The sequence below is a fragment of the Malania oleifera genome, chromosome 8, assembly GCF_029873635.1.
Source record: "Malania oleifera isolate guangnan ecotype guangnan chromosome 8, ASM2987363v1, whole genome shotgun sequence".
Lineage (NCBI taxonomy): Eukaryota > Viridiplantae > Streptophyta > Magnoliopsida > Santalales > Ximeniaceae > Malania > Malania oleifera.
The window spans coordinates 90,559,138-90,574,709 of NC_080424.1; the positions used below are offsets into that span (position 1 = coordinate 90,559,138).

Genomic DNA, 15,572 nt, shown 5'->3' on the forward strand with positions numbered 1-15,572 from the left:
TATAAATAAGGTCTCTAAGTCAATAAATAACCCTAGAAGAGCTTTCAACATATTTCACAAGATATTTAAAAACAAAGTACTTACATAATGACTTCTTATGACTTTTGACATTCTAAGCTCTTAAGTCTTCATGTTTGTCTTTCTTTAAGCTCTCTTGCTTTGTCTTCCTTTGGCTCCATCTTGTCTTCAAGCTTTAATATACTTTAAGCTTTTAGTAAGTCTTCTTTAACATCCATGTTCTCATAATCTTCAACATTTATTAGATCATCTTTGAATCCATGCTTTGACTCTTTAAACTTCATTTGATTATCTTTTTTTGGAACATAAGCTTTGAATGATCTTTGTGAGCATTTGACCTTGTGTTCACATACTTGAATCCTGAAATATCATCACTTAACAAAATATGTTAAGTTCCTCTTATTTGTTATCATCAAAATAAGATTTTAAGTCTTATAAGGCCAACAAAAGTACTTACATAGTTCATCCTAAAGCCTTAAAAACTCTAAACTTGAAGTCTTCATGTGATTCTTTGCTTTGAGTCCTCTCAGACTTTGATCTTGAGTCAACTTTAGGTTTCCAAATTCTTTGAATCATTTTGGTCCACTTGAGCTTCATTTGGATCACTTTGAGAATGAGTGTGGCTTTGTGGTCCTTGGTGATCTTTGAACTTGCATTTCCTTTGATATTTTGAACTTTTTCATTTAAGCATTCCTAAAACATTATCACTTAACAACACATGTTAAATCAACTTTCATTTGTTATTATCAAAAAGAGATTTGAAAGTCATGTTAGGCCAACAATATTAACCACCTTTTTATACATTATCCTATGACACTATATTTGGTTTGCATCACCACTTCAGTTTAGGCTTGAAATTTTTTTCAAAGTAGTAGAATGTCCTTTTTCACCTAGAAAGTTTTACTCTAAATAGAATTGAGTTCAATTTTATCCTTATGACTTTTGCTAGCTTCTCGTGGGTCATCCATGAAGAAAAATGTTTTCTTCAATGCTCTAAAACTAAAAATCAACAAATAAAACCCATATCAATTGAAAATGGAAATACCATACCATCAGATAACATGGATAGAATGATTATTCTTAATGTTGAAGCAATTTTATGTCGTGATGCTAGATTTAACCATTATAAATCTATTGTGTTAATAGGAGTTATTTTCAAGGAAAGAAACAACGATGTTTTTTCTTTATATGGAGGCATACTCAACTCGCCACACAAAAGCTTAGGCTATTAAGGAATCTTTGATCCAAGCAAAGAAGGCTAGTCTCAATAGGATTCTTAGCCTTTCAGATTGAATGGAGTGATTGATAATATCAAGATCATGAGTTGTTAATTTTGGGAGTGCTAGTCGATTCCAGATGATGTTGGGTGCTTAGTTTTTAGAGTTGTGCTTTTGACTTTACTAGAAGAAGTTGTAATGATCCTACTCACTATGAAGCAAAAAGTGTAATGGTTTCTTCTGGGAACTTCATTAAACACCCCCTCTTCTTTTTGTTTGTACAGATAACTTTGATCTTACCTATAAGTAAGATTTTTATTTCTTTTAATGAATTCTTATTTTTTTTTTAAATCAACATAACTAAATAGGGGCTACTAAAAAGAAATTTATTGCCAATAGAAAGGGAATTCCCAACTTGACAATTACCTTACAGTTAATTTTAGTATAGTTTTATAAATTTAATATTTCATCTTCTTCATTAAAAAAGTGTATAGTAAAATATATATATAATACAATTATTTTTAAAATTTAAAAATAGTAAATTGGCATATTTCTTATGTTGGGATCTTTATAAAGTCATTGATTGCCTCCACAAATTGTCATTCAATGCCTTGCAAGCTTCCATTACGAAGGGGACACAAGGAGAGGATAAGGATAAGGAGGAAATCCCAAAAATTGACACAATGTAGTTGTTCAATGCACTGGAGAGGCACACAAAAGAATCGAAAGTTACCCAACCTAAAGGTTTAATGTTTCTAGATTTGTGGATCAATTAGAAGAGCACCTATAATACAATGGATACTAGGGCAATCCACAACTTTGTCTCACAATCATGCCAATTGATGATATTTCCAAGTGGTACTTAAGTGAAATTCTCAAGGGAAACTAAAGCAGTACCGATGTTGTTTGTTAGTTCCCTTTGTTTGATAAGAGATCGCCCTTGCATGGTGTAAGTAGTTTGAAGAAAGGGCACGAGAATTCCCTTTCAATAATGCAACTCAAGAAAGGAGTGAAAATGAGTGAGTAAACATGTCTTGTCATTCAAGATGTGTTGGATGAATACAAAATTGTGATGCCAAATAAGTTATCGTACAACTTGTCTTCACAACAAGGTGTGGAGTATGCATTCGAGTTATTACCATGGGTGAAGTCTTATGCTAAAAGGCGATATTGGATGACACCTTTAAAGCTAAAAAAAATTAAGGAAGAAACTTGATGTGTTATTAAAAGAAGGATATATACATCCTCCCAAAGCACCATTTGGGGCACCAATGTTGTTTCATAGGAAACATGATGGTGCTTGCAGATGTGTGTTGACTACTGCGTACTCAACAAAGGTGATTGTACGTTACAAGCATTCAGTTACATTGATTTTTGATTTGATTAATTAAATAATTCATGCCAAGTATTTCACTAAATTTGATTTGCAAGGCTACTATCAAGTGAAGATAATAGATATGATGAACCAAATACTACTCACCTAACATAAGGTAAGGTGTATGATTTCTTGATGATGCCTTTTGGGTTGACGAATACACGAAAATTTTTTTGCATGCTGATGAATTTGGTGTTTCATGACTACCTCAATAAGTTTTTTATGGCATACCTAGATAATATTTTTGTCTATAATTCGACTTTGAGGGAAAATGAAGAGCATCTACGGAAGTTGTTCAATAGGCTAATGGTGGGCAACCTTCATGTGAAGAAAGAAGTGTTATTTTGCTCAAAGGAGCATTCAAATTCCTTGTTCATATGGTTAGATAAGGTCATATCCAAATGGAGAGGTAGAGAGGAACTACAACAATTTTGAAACAAGAGAAGCTGGAGAATTTCACTAGAAAAATTTTGATCAAGTAGCCACCCGAACTATCATTTGTGGTCTGATTTTTTTGAAATTTTAAAAGCATGTTTAAGACTTGTCAACCTTCAATCTAAACAGTGGAGATTTTTTTTGAAACTCTGGAAACCTACGTTTTGTGGCAAAATAATAGCCACATTTCTGGGTGATCTCTTGCAAACTCCTGGCTATATATATATTTGGGAATTTGTTTTTGCTCTAAGTTTGTGAGCCTTTTTGTGGTGCTTGAACTACTTTAAACTTGTCCTTAAATTATAGTAGAGTTTTTTTTGTTGGATCTCATAGGCCCCATGATTTTTACTCTTCACATTAGATGAGTTTTCCACGTTACAATTGTGTATCTCTATTGGATTGTGTTTTCGTGTGCTTCTGGAAGATTCTCATTTGAAGTTTTTTATGTTGCATTGGTTTCGCTTTGTAACATCCTCAAAATTCTTACCATTTTTTTCTATAATAATAAATTACTCCAACACCTGCATGTAATGGGCATCCCTATCTAGCGGAAAAATATAAATCACATAACTACATATACATGTATATACAATACCAGAATTCAGTATTTTCAACCATAACTTCACAATACATCTCTCTCTCTAATGCCAACTACCCAAAAATACAAACCCTACACAAAACTTACCCTCTAAACCAGGGTAATCGATATACTCTCTATCCGCGAGTCTGATCTGCTCGCCCACCTGTCTCACCAGAAAAATGATAATGTAATGGGGTGAGTCAACACTCAGTAAGTGGAAATATGCTATTACTAGTATGTGGCGACCGAGTCATAAAATTATAATAATAGTATTTAAAACTGCATAATCTGGCAATTATGTACAACACATGTATAGTATCTTAAAACATTTGTGTCATATGAACTTTTTATCATTCATAGTACTACATCTATATATAATAAAAGCTGTAAAACTGTATACATATACATAACTGTGCTCTTTTCCTGAGACTCTGTATGTCATGATTTGACCCCTCATGACAGGGTTGTGCGGCCCGTAGGCGGAACTTAACCTAGTCGGCCCTCCAGGTAAGTCACTATACTCTACACTACCTCAGTCTGGCCAAACTGCATACTCTCCTAGGCGCAGGGCTGGCTGCTACCTTGTCAAATCGGCCCCCCCTCAACCCAACGAACTAGGAAGCTGCATACTCTCCGAGCACGGCTGACAGTACCCACATACTATCTAAAATATGTGGTTGCACTCTATCTATATCTAGCAACGGTACCGTACTCTGTATTCTATATATGTACTGTATCTGTCTGTAATTTTTCCACAGGGATTTGATATTATATATTTATATATATATATATATATACATATATATATATATACGTACTATACTCTTTATACTGTTTTCATTATATTTCCAAAATAATCATAACATTATATTATTGTACTGTAAATACTGTAATATCTGTAACATGTTGATGCTATAACTGTGTAATCTGTCTGTACTTTCTTTCTGTAAAATCTAAGTGTTATGGCATTTAGGAAAACATAACTCTCTCTATATACACTGTATATATATTGTTCTAAATAATATCTATATACTGATATATAAATAAATTTCTATGTAATCATTTGAAATAAACTATGTAAGTATATACAAATTACGTCTGTATAAAATATGCAATCATTTGGCAGACTTGCAGAGAACTTTTCCAGGAGCGTCGTGGCGGCTTTGAATCTTCAATCCAGTGGGAAATGGGGCCAAGATCGAAGAGAGAAGGGGAGGGAGTTGTAGGGGAGAGAGAGAAAAGAGTTCTGCGCTGAAATTTTGATAAAAATCCGAGCTTCAACTATTTATAGGGCTAGATTCATCGACGAGACACGTCACCTTGTCGACGAGTCCTTCAATAATTTCGTCAACAAACTTCCTCCCTCGTCAACGAATTTCAGTCTGTCCCAAAAACCCTTCTCGATATCTTCTCGTCGACGACGAGTTCCCTTATGCACTCGTCGAAGAACTCCCTGTGTTTGTCGACGAGGACCTATGGAAAATCTTTCAGGTTATTCTTTTCAAAATGCAATGTCGTCGACGAAAGCCTCCTGCCTCCTTCCATTTCTGTTTTCATTTCCCTCTCTCTTAATATTTAAATATCATTATTTTTCGGGTCGTTACACGCTTGTTGCCTTATTTCTTTCCCAACAAAGATATTATTGAGAACTCCACTTGTGAGTTTGTCCCACATTGAAAAAATAGAATGGAAGATGAGTGTTTATATACATGGTGGGGCCCAAGACCCAATAGACTTAAGCTTTTGGGTCAAATTGGTGTTCACTCATGTATATCAAACCTACGCATAAAGATTCCCCAATGTCAACAAAGTGGTATCCGAACTAGCGGTTCGTAAATCTAAGTGAGCAACACCGTAAAGTCGAGATATGAAGTTAATTCTCCTGACGTGCTAATAGTTGGAGGGTCAAGTACGTGACGGAGGCCAATAAGAATCATTTAGGCCTAGAAGATGGATCTAAAGAGACTCAAGATGCAGGAGGTAGGATGGTTCGAAGGCACGTGAAATGCAATCCAAGACACGTAAGGCGCGATAGTAAGACCCACTTAAGCAATTGTTGGAGAATTGGACTTACTCGATGATGGAGATGGTTTCCGTTCAAAGGAAAACAATTGGAACTCACAAGTGAGGGGAAATGTTGACAATTCCACTTACGAGTTTATCCCATATTGAAAAAATAAAATGGAAGAGAGGTACTTATATATATATACATATGATTGGACCTAAGATCCAATAAACTTAAACTTTTGAATCAATCCTATCCATGTCTATCAAGCCTGTCCATGAAGATTCCTCGACACCAACACTTGATTTCAACTACTACAGTAGCTGTTAATTATTCAGATTCGGGAGATTAATGCTTCCACTCATTTGCCAAAAGAAAATATGCGCAGACGGTAATAAGGCACAAAGGAATGCAGTTTTTTTCTTTTTCTTTTTTTGGATTAAATACAGCATCAAGTTTGTCCTAAATTTAATTTTAAAAAAAAAAAAAAAAAAGGGTTTGTCCTAAATCAGTTCATTTGTTGAAATTTGTCATCGATCATGCGCGTATACGGTGAGTGCAGTGCAACATTAAATTGATGCCTCCCCACTTTGAAGGTGCATTGCATAATACAGAAAGCATCGATGCCTCCCCACTATCATTGATGCCTCCCCACTTTCACTGAATCTTGCATTACAAATCAACGTTTTGTTCGGCCCATTAATCAGAAGCATCCCCTTCGTGTAGTAGCTGAGGTGAGTGCAAAATTAAATTGGCGCGTGGCCGTAAATGGCCGGGGGTGGTTAATTGGCTCTGCCATAGTGCCATATATAAAACTGACACGACCAACGAGGCTAGGTCAACGAAACGCCCATGGCTGCAAGAGGTGCCGATGAACAAGAAACAAGGCTTGGTGGAAAGAGAGCCGTTCGCTTTGTATATGGTAACATTAATACATGATATACTATCTTCTTCTTCTTCTTCTTCTTTAGTTGCAATTGGCTGGATTATATTGTATGTGCAGGAATGGAGGGACTTGAAAACATAGCATACGCCTCAAGCGCGAATAGCCTGGTAGCATACTTCTCCGGGTACATGAACTTCAGCATTACAAGATCAGCCACAACGCTTACAAATTTCATAGGCACGTCGTTGATGCTTTCTCTGTTTGGGGGATTTGTTTCCGACACCTACTTGTCCAGATTCAACACTTGCGTCCTGTTTGGATGCATTGAATTGTTGGTACGTTTATTTTTAATTTTTAATTTTTCATCTGGGTTCTTCCACTGCCTACGCACACCTCCCAAAAAAATGAAAAATTTTGTCTTAATTCAATATTCAAGGCACTGAGATATGCTCACTTTTGCTCCATTGGCTTTATTGAATAGGCTTGTTAACTAATTCATTTAATAAGCCCATAAACAGGCTACTGTACATATGCTCATTTATCGACCTATTTAAAGACTCATATCAGCAATATCAATCCTTTTTTTTTTATTACCCAGACACCCAAGAACAACTTCATCTTAATTTCTGCTCCCTTCATTTCATGCTTAAATAAATCTGATTTCCCATCTATAGAGTATTTTCTGCCTGCTTATTTTTTTTGGGCCTGTTTCGTTTTAATAAAATCTTTACCTTTCTCAAAAAAAAATTTATTTGGGCCTATTTCGTTTTAATAAAATCTTTACCTTCTCAAAAAAAAAATTATTTGGGCCTATATCCATAACCGTATATTGAATCAACAGATACACTTTTATTTATGTTTGTGAGAGATTTTAGATTTAAATTTATGTGAATTTGTAGAAAATTGAATATAAATTCATCCAAAATTAAAATCAAGATCTAAAATTTATGCTCCAAAATGTTACCTTAAATCTTTTTATGTTGCCAAAAAAAAAACTTTGATTAAGCACCAAATACAAAGTTACCATTCACACATTAGAAAATGTGATGAAAAATTAAAACTACAAAGTTAAGAAAAAAAATATACAAGGCAAAGGGGTTTGTTTGTACTTAATAAACTGTAGATCTGATTTACTAAGGTTCCGTTTGGAACTCGAAAAATATTAAGGAAAAGAAAGAAAAATATCAAGGAATCCACATTTTTTATGTTTGGTTACCAAGGAAAATGAAAAAGAGAATAAAAATATATCAAATCTATAAATAATATTTTGATTCTATACATCATTAATTTTTGACTTTTTCATATTTTTCATCATATTAAAATAAATTTATATTTTTAATATTTTTAATATAGAAGAAAAATAAAACGAAAAATAAATTTCCTCCTCTATTAAGGATATGCGAGATTTGGCATTAAAGATTGACGAAAGAGAATCACTCTTGAGATTGGTCAAAGAAGCAAATAAGGGCTGATTTGTTGAGATTGATATTATTTATTGATTTGGCTTGATTGTAGGTAATTGATGAGGCTAAATTGGTGTAATTTGTCTATAGACAATGTGTATAAATAGGAGTCTCTGTATAGTGTAATCTTCAAACCAAGAAATAGACAATTCTCAATTCTCCTTCTCTCTTTGTCTTCCCTCTATGAATTTCTAGACTCTAAATTTCTTCAAGGTATCAGACATTTAGGATTTTGAAGGGCATAATCTTCTCTTCTCAATTTCTTCTTCTCAGTCACAAAACAGAGCAATCTCTGTTTTTCTTTTCCAAGCTCCTCAACGTGATTATCACACGTTGTTCAGCCCTATATTCTCTACTATTTCTTTACAACTCCATTTTTTTTTTTTTTTCTCCTTTCTACAAAGGCTGTCATTTTTATTAGTGGGATTTATAGTATTCTCATCAAATACAATGTCTAGGCAAGCTCTAGCTAAGGAAAATTTTGGGTTTTAAGCGGTCCATTGTGACTCCTCTCACTTTCCTGGGAGGTTACCTAGTTGTCTTGTCGAGATTACCGTCTGCACCACTTCCTACATTATGGCTTCCAATGTTGAAAGCACCCAACCTTCCCAAAAATTTGATGATCCCAATCACCGCCTGTTCTCAGCAACACCGACAATCCCGATGTTGTTTTGGTTTCTCAACCATTGACGGAAACCAATTACACCACATGGAGTCAATCTATGCTTATTGCCCTTGACACCAAAAACAAGATTGGCTTCATCGATGGCACTATTCGCAAGCCTTCCAAATCTTCCCCTGCAAAATACCGCCAATGGTCCCGCTGCAACAACATGGTAAAAGCTTGGTTAATCAATTCTTTTTCTCAAGACATTTAGGCTAGCATTATTTTTTGTGATCTTACTCGAGATATTTGAGTAGATTTGAAGGATCGTTTTTCCCAAGTCAATGGCCCTCACATGTATCACCTTTGAACTAGAAATTCATAATTTTGTTCAAGGCAATACATCGATGGCTACATATTTTACCAAGCTGAAGCTATTATGGGATGATCTTGCATCACTCCAATCCCATTTGTTCCAAGAAGATATTGCTCGATACCAGCAGTACCAGCACGCCATGAAGTTCCTCATGGGCCTTAATGAGTCTTTTGGTGCCATCCATGCCCAGATTTTGCTAGTAGACCCTCTCCCCACAATCAATTGCATCTACAGCTTGGTTCTTCCAAAGGAATGCCAAAGGAACATTTAGACTCCTTCACCCATCGACGGTGTTGCCTTAGCCGCCAAAGGTATCCTCCTCACTCCAAAAGATGGGAAGAATTTTCACAAGCCATGGCCGAAATGCATGCACTTCCCCAAGGAAGGTCATACCATTGAGCATTGTTGCTTTATCCATTGGTTCCAATCTAGCTCTAGCAAGCCTAGCTCAGGCTTGAAACCAGGTGCACACCAAGTTTCCTCTGCTGACAACAACCCATCCACTAGTAGTTTCCCATTTACCCTTGATCAATGCCAACAGCTCCTAGCCATGCTCAACACTGCTACTCAGCCATCATCTATGGCCAATCACATAGGTAATATTGCGTCATCCTTATCAAGCAAACCACCCCTCCTCTCTCCTTAAACACTTTGGATCCTTGATAGTGGAGCCACCGATCATATGGTGTGTTCTACCTTTGATTTAACCTACTCCATTCGTGTTCATGGTCGTACTGTACAACTCCCTAATGGCTCTCATGTTGTGGTAACTCATATTGGTTCTATTGTTTTCTCTTCCTCCCTCATTTTTAAGAATGTCTTTTGTGTCCCTTCCTTTCATTTTAACCTTATTTCCATTCATATTCTATGCCACACTCTCAATTGTCTAATCATTTTTTCTGCTCATATGTGCCTAATTCAGGACCTACGCTCGATGAGGATGATTGGACTAGGCACTAAGCGGGATGGCTTGTACTACTTCACCAAAACGAATCATGCTTGTTGTCAGGTGGCTGCATCAAATTCCCAACTTTGGCTACGCCAACTTGGCCATTTATCTAATAAAGTTTTGTCTTTACTTTTCAATAATGTTTATGGAATTTGTTTCAATTCCAAACCATGTTATATTTGCCCATTGGCTAAACAAACCCGTCTTGAATTTCTTTCTAGTTCAATTTCTTCTCCTACACCTTTTCATTTAATACATGTAGACATTTGAGGGGGTTACCATGTCCCATCACTCAGTGGGACTCAATATTTTCTGACCATTGTCGATGATTACACCAGATCTACTTGGGTATACTTAATGCGTCATAAGTCAGATACTTGGCACCTTCTTCTTTCTTTTATTCGTCTCATTGAAAACCAACATTCCACTACGATCAAAATTGTCCATAGTGATAATAGGCCAGAATTTGATCTTTCCTCCTTCTATTTAGAAAAAGGCATCATTCACCAAATGAGTTTCATATCCACTCCTTAACAAAATGGAGTTATGGAACTTAAACATCGTCATATTTTAAATGTTTCTTGAGCCCTTCTTTTCAGGCCAATATGCCTAAACATTTTTGAGGTCATGCTCTTCTCACTGCAGCTTATTTGATACATAGAACACCCACTCCTCTTTTGGATGGGAAATCTCCCTATGAGAAGCTATACAATACCCCTACCTAAATACAACCATCTTCAAGTCTTTGGATGTCTTTGTTATGCCTCCACTCACTTCTACCATCCCTTCAAATTTGATCCTCGTGCGACCCATTGCGTCTTCTTTGGCTATCCATACGACCAAAAATGTTATAAGTTGTACTATCTTGTAACTCGCCAAACCTTTGTATCTCGTGATGTAGTCTTTTACGAGGATCAATTTCCTTTTAGCCAAACTACCTCAGAGTCGCCCTCTACTGTTTTACCTCATCCCATTGACTCTCCAGATCTTCTTTCTAAACCCTCTACCCAGCCACATACTTCCCCACCTAATGATGTTCTCCTTTCTCCTACCCCACCTATCCAAGTTCGGCGATCCAAATGTTACATTCAGCCACTTACCTACTTACAGGATTTTCATGTTGAACAAGCACTCTCATCTCGACCTATCACCATCTGACTCAGTGTCAGTCTGCTCCTTAGGTACTATTTATCCTCTCTCTAATTTTCTTTCTTATGATTCTCTTTCTTCTACACACCGTGCCTTCACCTCTGCCATCTCCCTTGCACAAGAACCCAAGTCATTCTTGCAAGCTATGCAGGATCCTAAATGGCGTGATGTCATGCGTGCTGAGATTGATGCCTTGGAAGCCAACCATACTTGGACCTTGATTCCTCATCCGCCCCACAAGAAACTCATTGGTTGCAAATGGGTATACAAAATCAAACACAATCCAGATGGCTCTGTGGAACATTATAAGACTCGCCTCGTTGCTAAAGGGTATAATCAGAAGGAAGATATCGATTACTCTGAAACCTTTGCCCCTATTGCAAAAATAGTTACTGTTTGCAATGTTCTCGCCGTTGCTGCTGCACAAAATTGGCATCTCCATCAATTTTATGTCAACAATGCCTTTCTACATGGAGACCTCGATGAAGACGTCTATATGCACCTTCCTCCTAGTTTAAGACGAAAGGGAGAGAACCGAATATGCAAGCTCAACAAATCCCTATACGGCCTCAAACAAGCCTTCAGGCAATGGTATGCCAAGCTTTCTTCCACTCTCATTAGTCCCAGATATAAACAGTCTAAAGCCGATTATTCCATGTTCGTCCGATCCTACAAAAACAGTTTTACAATTGTCTTGGTATATGTAGACGACATCATCTTGGCAGGAAACAACTTGGAACAGATTGATGCGCTCAAGAAATACTTGGGAAAATGTTTTAAGCTCAAAGATCACGACATTCTAAAATATTTTCTAGGTATAGAAGTGGCCCGCTCAAAAACTAGCATCCTTTTATCACAAAGGAAATATGCCTTGAAGATACTTGAGGAAACTAGATTTCTTGGTGCTAAACCAAGAAATCTACCCATGGAACCAAATCTAGCTCTTAGTGAGACTGATGGAGAACCACTTTCAGATCCATCTTCATATCGACAATTGATTGGGAAGCTTATATATTTGCCCATCACTAGACCAGACTTCGCATATGTAGTACACATTCTGAGTCAATTCATGGACAAACCTCAAACATCTCACTTGGATGTAGTACATCGAGTCTTACGATATCTCAAACAATCATCTAGACAAGAAATTTTCCTATCAACTTCCAGTAATGTTCAATTGCATGCATTTTGTGATGCAGATTGGGCTCGATGTAGAGATACTCGATGATCAGTCACCGGATACTGTATTCTACTTGGAAAATCACCAATTTCTTGGAAGGCCAAAAAGCAAACAACAATTTCACGATCCTCGACTGAAGCAAAATACCAATCTATGGCATGAACCTAGTGTGAGATTACTTGGTTAAAGCAACTTCTCACATATCTCCAAATAGCACAACCACAACCAGTCAAGTTATATTGTGATAAAAAAGCAGCTATCCACATTGCATCGAATCCGGTATTCCATGAACGAACAAAGCACACAGAGATCGATTGTCATCTCATTCAAGAGAAGCTCCAGAACCAAGTCATTCAAACCATTCACATACCTACAAGTCAACAGCCAACAAATCTACTTATCAAAACTCTTGGACTTACTCAATTCAACCACCGACTGAACAAGTTGAGTGTTATTAATATCCACTCCAACTTGAGGAGTGTTAAGGATATTGGAGATTTGGCATTAGAAATTGATGAGAGAGAATCACTCTTGAGATTGATCAAAGAAACAAATAAGAGCTGATTTGTTAAGATTGATATTATTGATTGATTTGGCTTGATTGTACATAATTGATTAGGTTAAATTGGTGTAATTTATATGTAGAGAATGTGCATAAATAGGAACCTCTATAAAGTGTAATCTTCACACCGAAAAATATACAATTCTCAATTCTCCTTCTCTCTTTGTCTTCTCTCTTTGAATTCCTAGACTCTGAATTTCTTCATCCTCCTTTTTTATTTCTTTTCTTTCCTTAAGTAAAATTTGTGACCAAACACGCCCTAAATAAAAATAAAATAAAATTAAAAAAATAAGAGACTAATTTTGCTTGTTTAGTTCCCTTAATTCTTTAACTCTTGATTCAATCACCTAAAAGCTCATTATGGAATGCCATTTAGAGGCTCGCTTAACAATCCCTCTCTCTCCCCTCTTTCCCCATTAAGCATCAGCTCTAAATTGCGGTTCACTTCTACACACCAATTTTTGATTATGTCATGACATTGACGAGTAATTTTTTATTGTTTTTTTCTTGAATGTTCATCTTTGCCATCATTCCCTTTCTTGAATTCATCTACTGCTGGGTGAAATTGGGATTTGATTTTGTTTACAACCCGAACTGGGTTGTGTATTATTGAAAAAAAAAATCTGCACACGCCAAGGTGTGTATTATTTAAAATGATCACTACAGCTAGAATCTCAGAAGATAACGTTGTTGGCTAACGTTTGTAATACTTCTCCAGGGCTACGCCCTCCTAACAATACAGGCACACTTCCCCCAACTGAGACCCATTCCCTGCAAAGATGTTGCACCAAGCAAAATGAACGAGTGCCATTCTGCAGGCAGTGGACAAGTTGCATTTCTCTTCACCAGTCTCTATTTGGTTGCATTTGGGGGCAGTGGGGTTAAAGCAGCTTTGCCACCGTTGGGAGCTGACCAATTCAACGATGACGACCCGAAAGAGAGAGCCCTTCTCTCAAGCTACTTCAACTGGCTCTGGTTCAGCCTCATTGTTGGGTCCTTAATTGGAGTAATTTTTATTCCCTGGCTAAGCAGCAACAAGGGATGGGATTGGGCATTCGCAGCATCCACCATTGCTGTCTTGTTTGCCATCATCTTCCTGTGCGTTGGCAAATCTCTCTATCGGCACAGTGTCCCCCATGGAAGCTCCATCCTTAATATTCTACAGGTGAGTGCAACATTCAATAAATAAATGGAGGTGCCGTCCTTCTTTAAAAATAAAATAAATATATATACAGGTAAGTGCAACATAAAAAAAAAATTCACCATTATCGGACCTGTCTGGATCATCAGAGCTGATAATGATTTTTATATTTTAACTTGAGAAAAAAGGAAGCTGATAATATGGTCTCGGTCCAAAATGGCAAAATGCAAGTCAGAATAATAGGAGAGTACCTGTGCTTGAATGTAGGTATTTGTTGTTGCCATACGGAACCGAAACCTCCCAGTACCAGAGAATGCTGATGAATTACATGAGATTCGTGACAACGAGGCTAGGATGAAAACTGAAACTCTTCACAGAACTGATCAGCTGAGGTATGCCTCCAAACTTTTTAGATTTGCACATAAGCATGTTGTGATCAACCTTTAGCTGATAATAATGTATTTCCCAGGTTCTTGGATAGGGCTGCAATAATTAGGAACAATACCCAAAGCGCATCAACAGTCGTTACTCCCGGGCCCTGGAACCTGTGTACAGTCACACAAGTTGAAGAAACAAAAATCCTAATCCGCATGATCCCAATCCTACTAAGCACCGTCTTCATGAATACATGTGCGTCTCAGATCCAGATTTTCTTCATCCAACAAAGCTCCACCATGGACACACATATTATGGGTCTTCGAGTACCTAATGCCTCACTTCCAGCAATCACCCTGCTGTTCATGTTCATCTTGGTCCCCATATATGACCAAATTTTCATCCCACTGGTTCGAAAGTTAACTGGGATTCCTACTGGAATCCGGCATCTCCAGCGGGTTGGAATTGGATTATTGCTCTCAACTATTTCCATGGCCATAGCCGGAGTAGTAGAAACTCGTCGAAAGTCTGTTGCAGTTCAGCATAACATGGTTGACTCAAAAGATCCTTTACCCATGAGCATGTTTTGGCTTAGCTTCCAATATGTATTCTTGGGAGCAGCTGATGTGTTCACGCTGGTGGGATTACTAGAGTTCTTTTATGCAGAGAGTTCATCTGGCATGAAATCATTGAGCACAGCCATCTCATGGTGTTCCATAGCATTTGGGTACTTCACGAGCACGGTGGTGGTGGAGGTGGTGAACAAGACCAGTGGTGGGTGGTTGGCCAGCAACAATTTGAACAAAGATAAGTTGAACTACTACTATTGGTCATTATCATTGTTGAGTGTGCTAAATTTTGTGTTCTATTTGGTGTGTGCATCTTGGTATAGATCTAAGAAGGTGGAGACGTAACTGGAAGTGAAATAGTAGTGGGGAGGGGATTAGAGGGAAGGTCAGAATGGAAGGAGCTTGGTGAATAGAACCTGGAATTTTCTTTCCAAAGATTGTCTAGCTTCCTGTACTATTCCTAAGATTGTCTAGTTTCCTGAAATGTTTGTATTTTTTCTTTTTTCGTTAATGCTGTTTTTCATTGCTGGGCAGCTTCATTTGCTGTAGCTGCTGTTCATGGTGTTGGGAAAAACTATAATATATATACGAACAAATTCCCGCAAGGAAATCAATAAAGTAATGCAAATGATAAAGAAAGATAAGACACAATAAATTTAATGTGATTCCCTCAAATGTTGAGGTACCT

The 15,572-nt window shown here is 37.1% G+C and overlaps 1 protein-coding gene across 2 annotated transcripts; it reads left to right on the forward strand.

The window, feature by feature from the left end:
- Positions 1–6,162: 6,162 nt before the first annotated feature.
- Positions 6,163–15,494, forward strand: LOC131161540 (protein NRT1/ PTR FAMILY 4.5-like). 2 transcript variants are annotated; one of them, XM_058117369.1, is made up of 6 exons: positions 6,163–6,552; positions 6,634–6,851; positions 9,882–9,968; positions 13,518–13,964; positions 14,208–14,332; positions 14,410–15,494. In XM_058117369.1, exons 1-6 carry the CDS (start codon positions 6,483–6,485, stop codon positions 15,227–15,229), a joined length of 1,767 nt encoding a protein of 588 aa, XP_057973352.1. In that variant the 5' UTR covers positions 6,163–6,482; the 3' UTR covers positions 15,230–15,494. The 2 variants fall into 2 exon arrangements, with proteins under 2 accessions (XP_057973352.1, XP_057973353.1); XM_058117370.1 differs by lacking the exon at positions 9,882–9,968 and having other exon boundaries at positions 6,234–6,552.
- Positions 15,495–15,572: the final 78 nt, after the last annotated feature.

Excerpts from the sequence above, each read along its gene's own strand:
- LOC131161540 (XM_058117369.1), top strand. The coding sequence starts at position 6,483 with ATGGCTGCAAGAGGTGCCGATGAACAAGAAACAAGGCTTGGTGGAAAG. Across the intron at positions 6,553-6,633 it reads AGCCGTTCGCTTTGTATATG|GAATGGAGGGACTTGAAAAC; the intron begins GTAACATTAATA and ends TTGTATGTGCAG. Across the intron at positions 13,965-14,207 it reads CCATCCTTAATATTCTACAG|GTATTTGTTGTTGCCATACG; the intron begins GTGAGTGCAACA and ends GCTTGAATGTAG.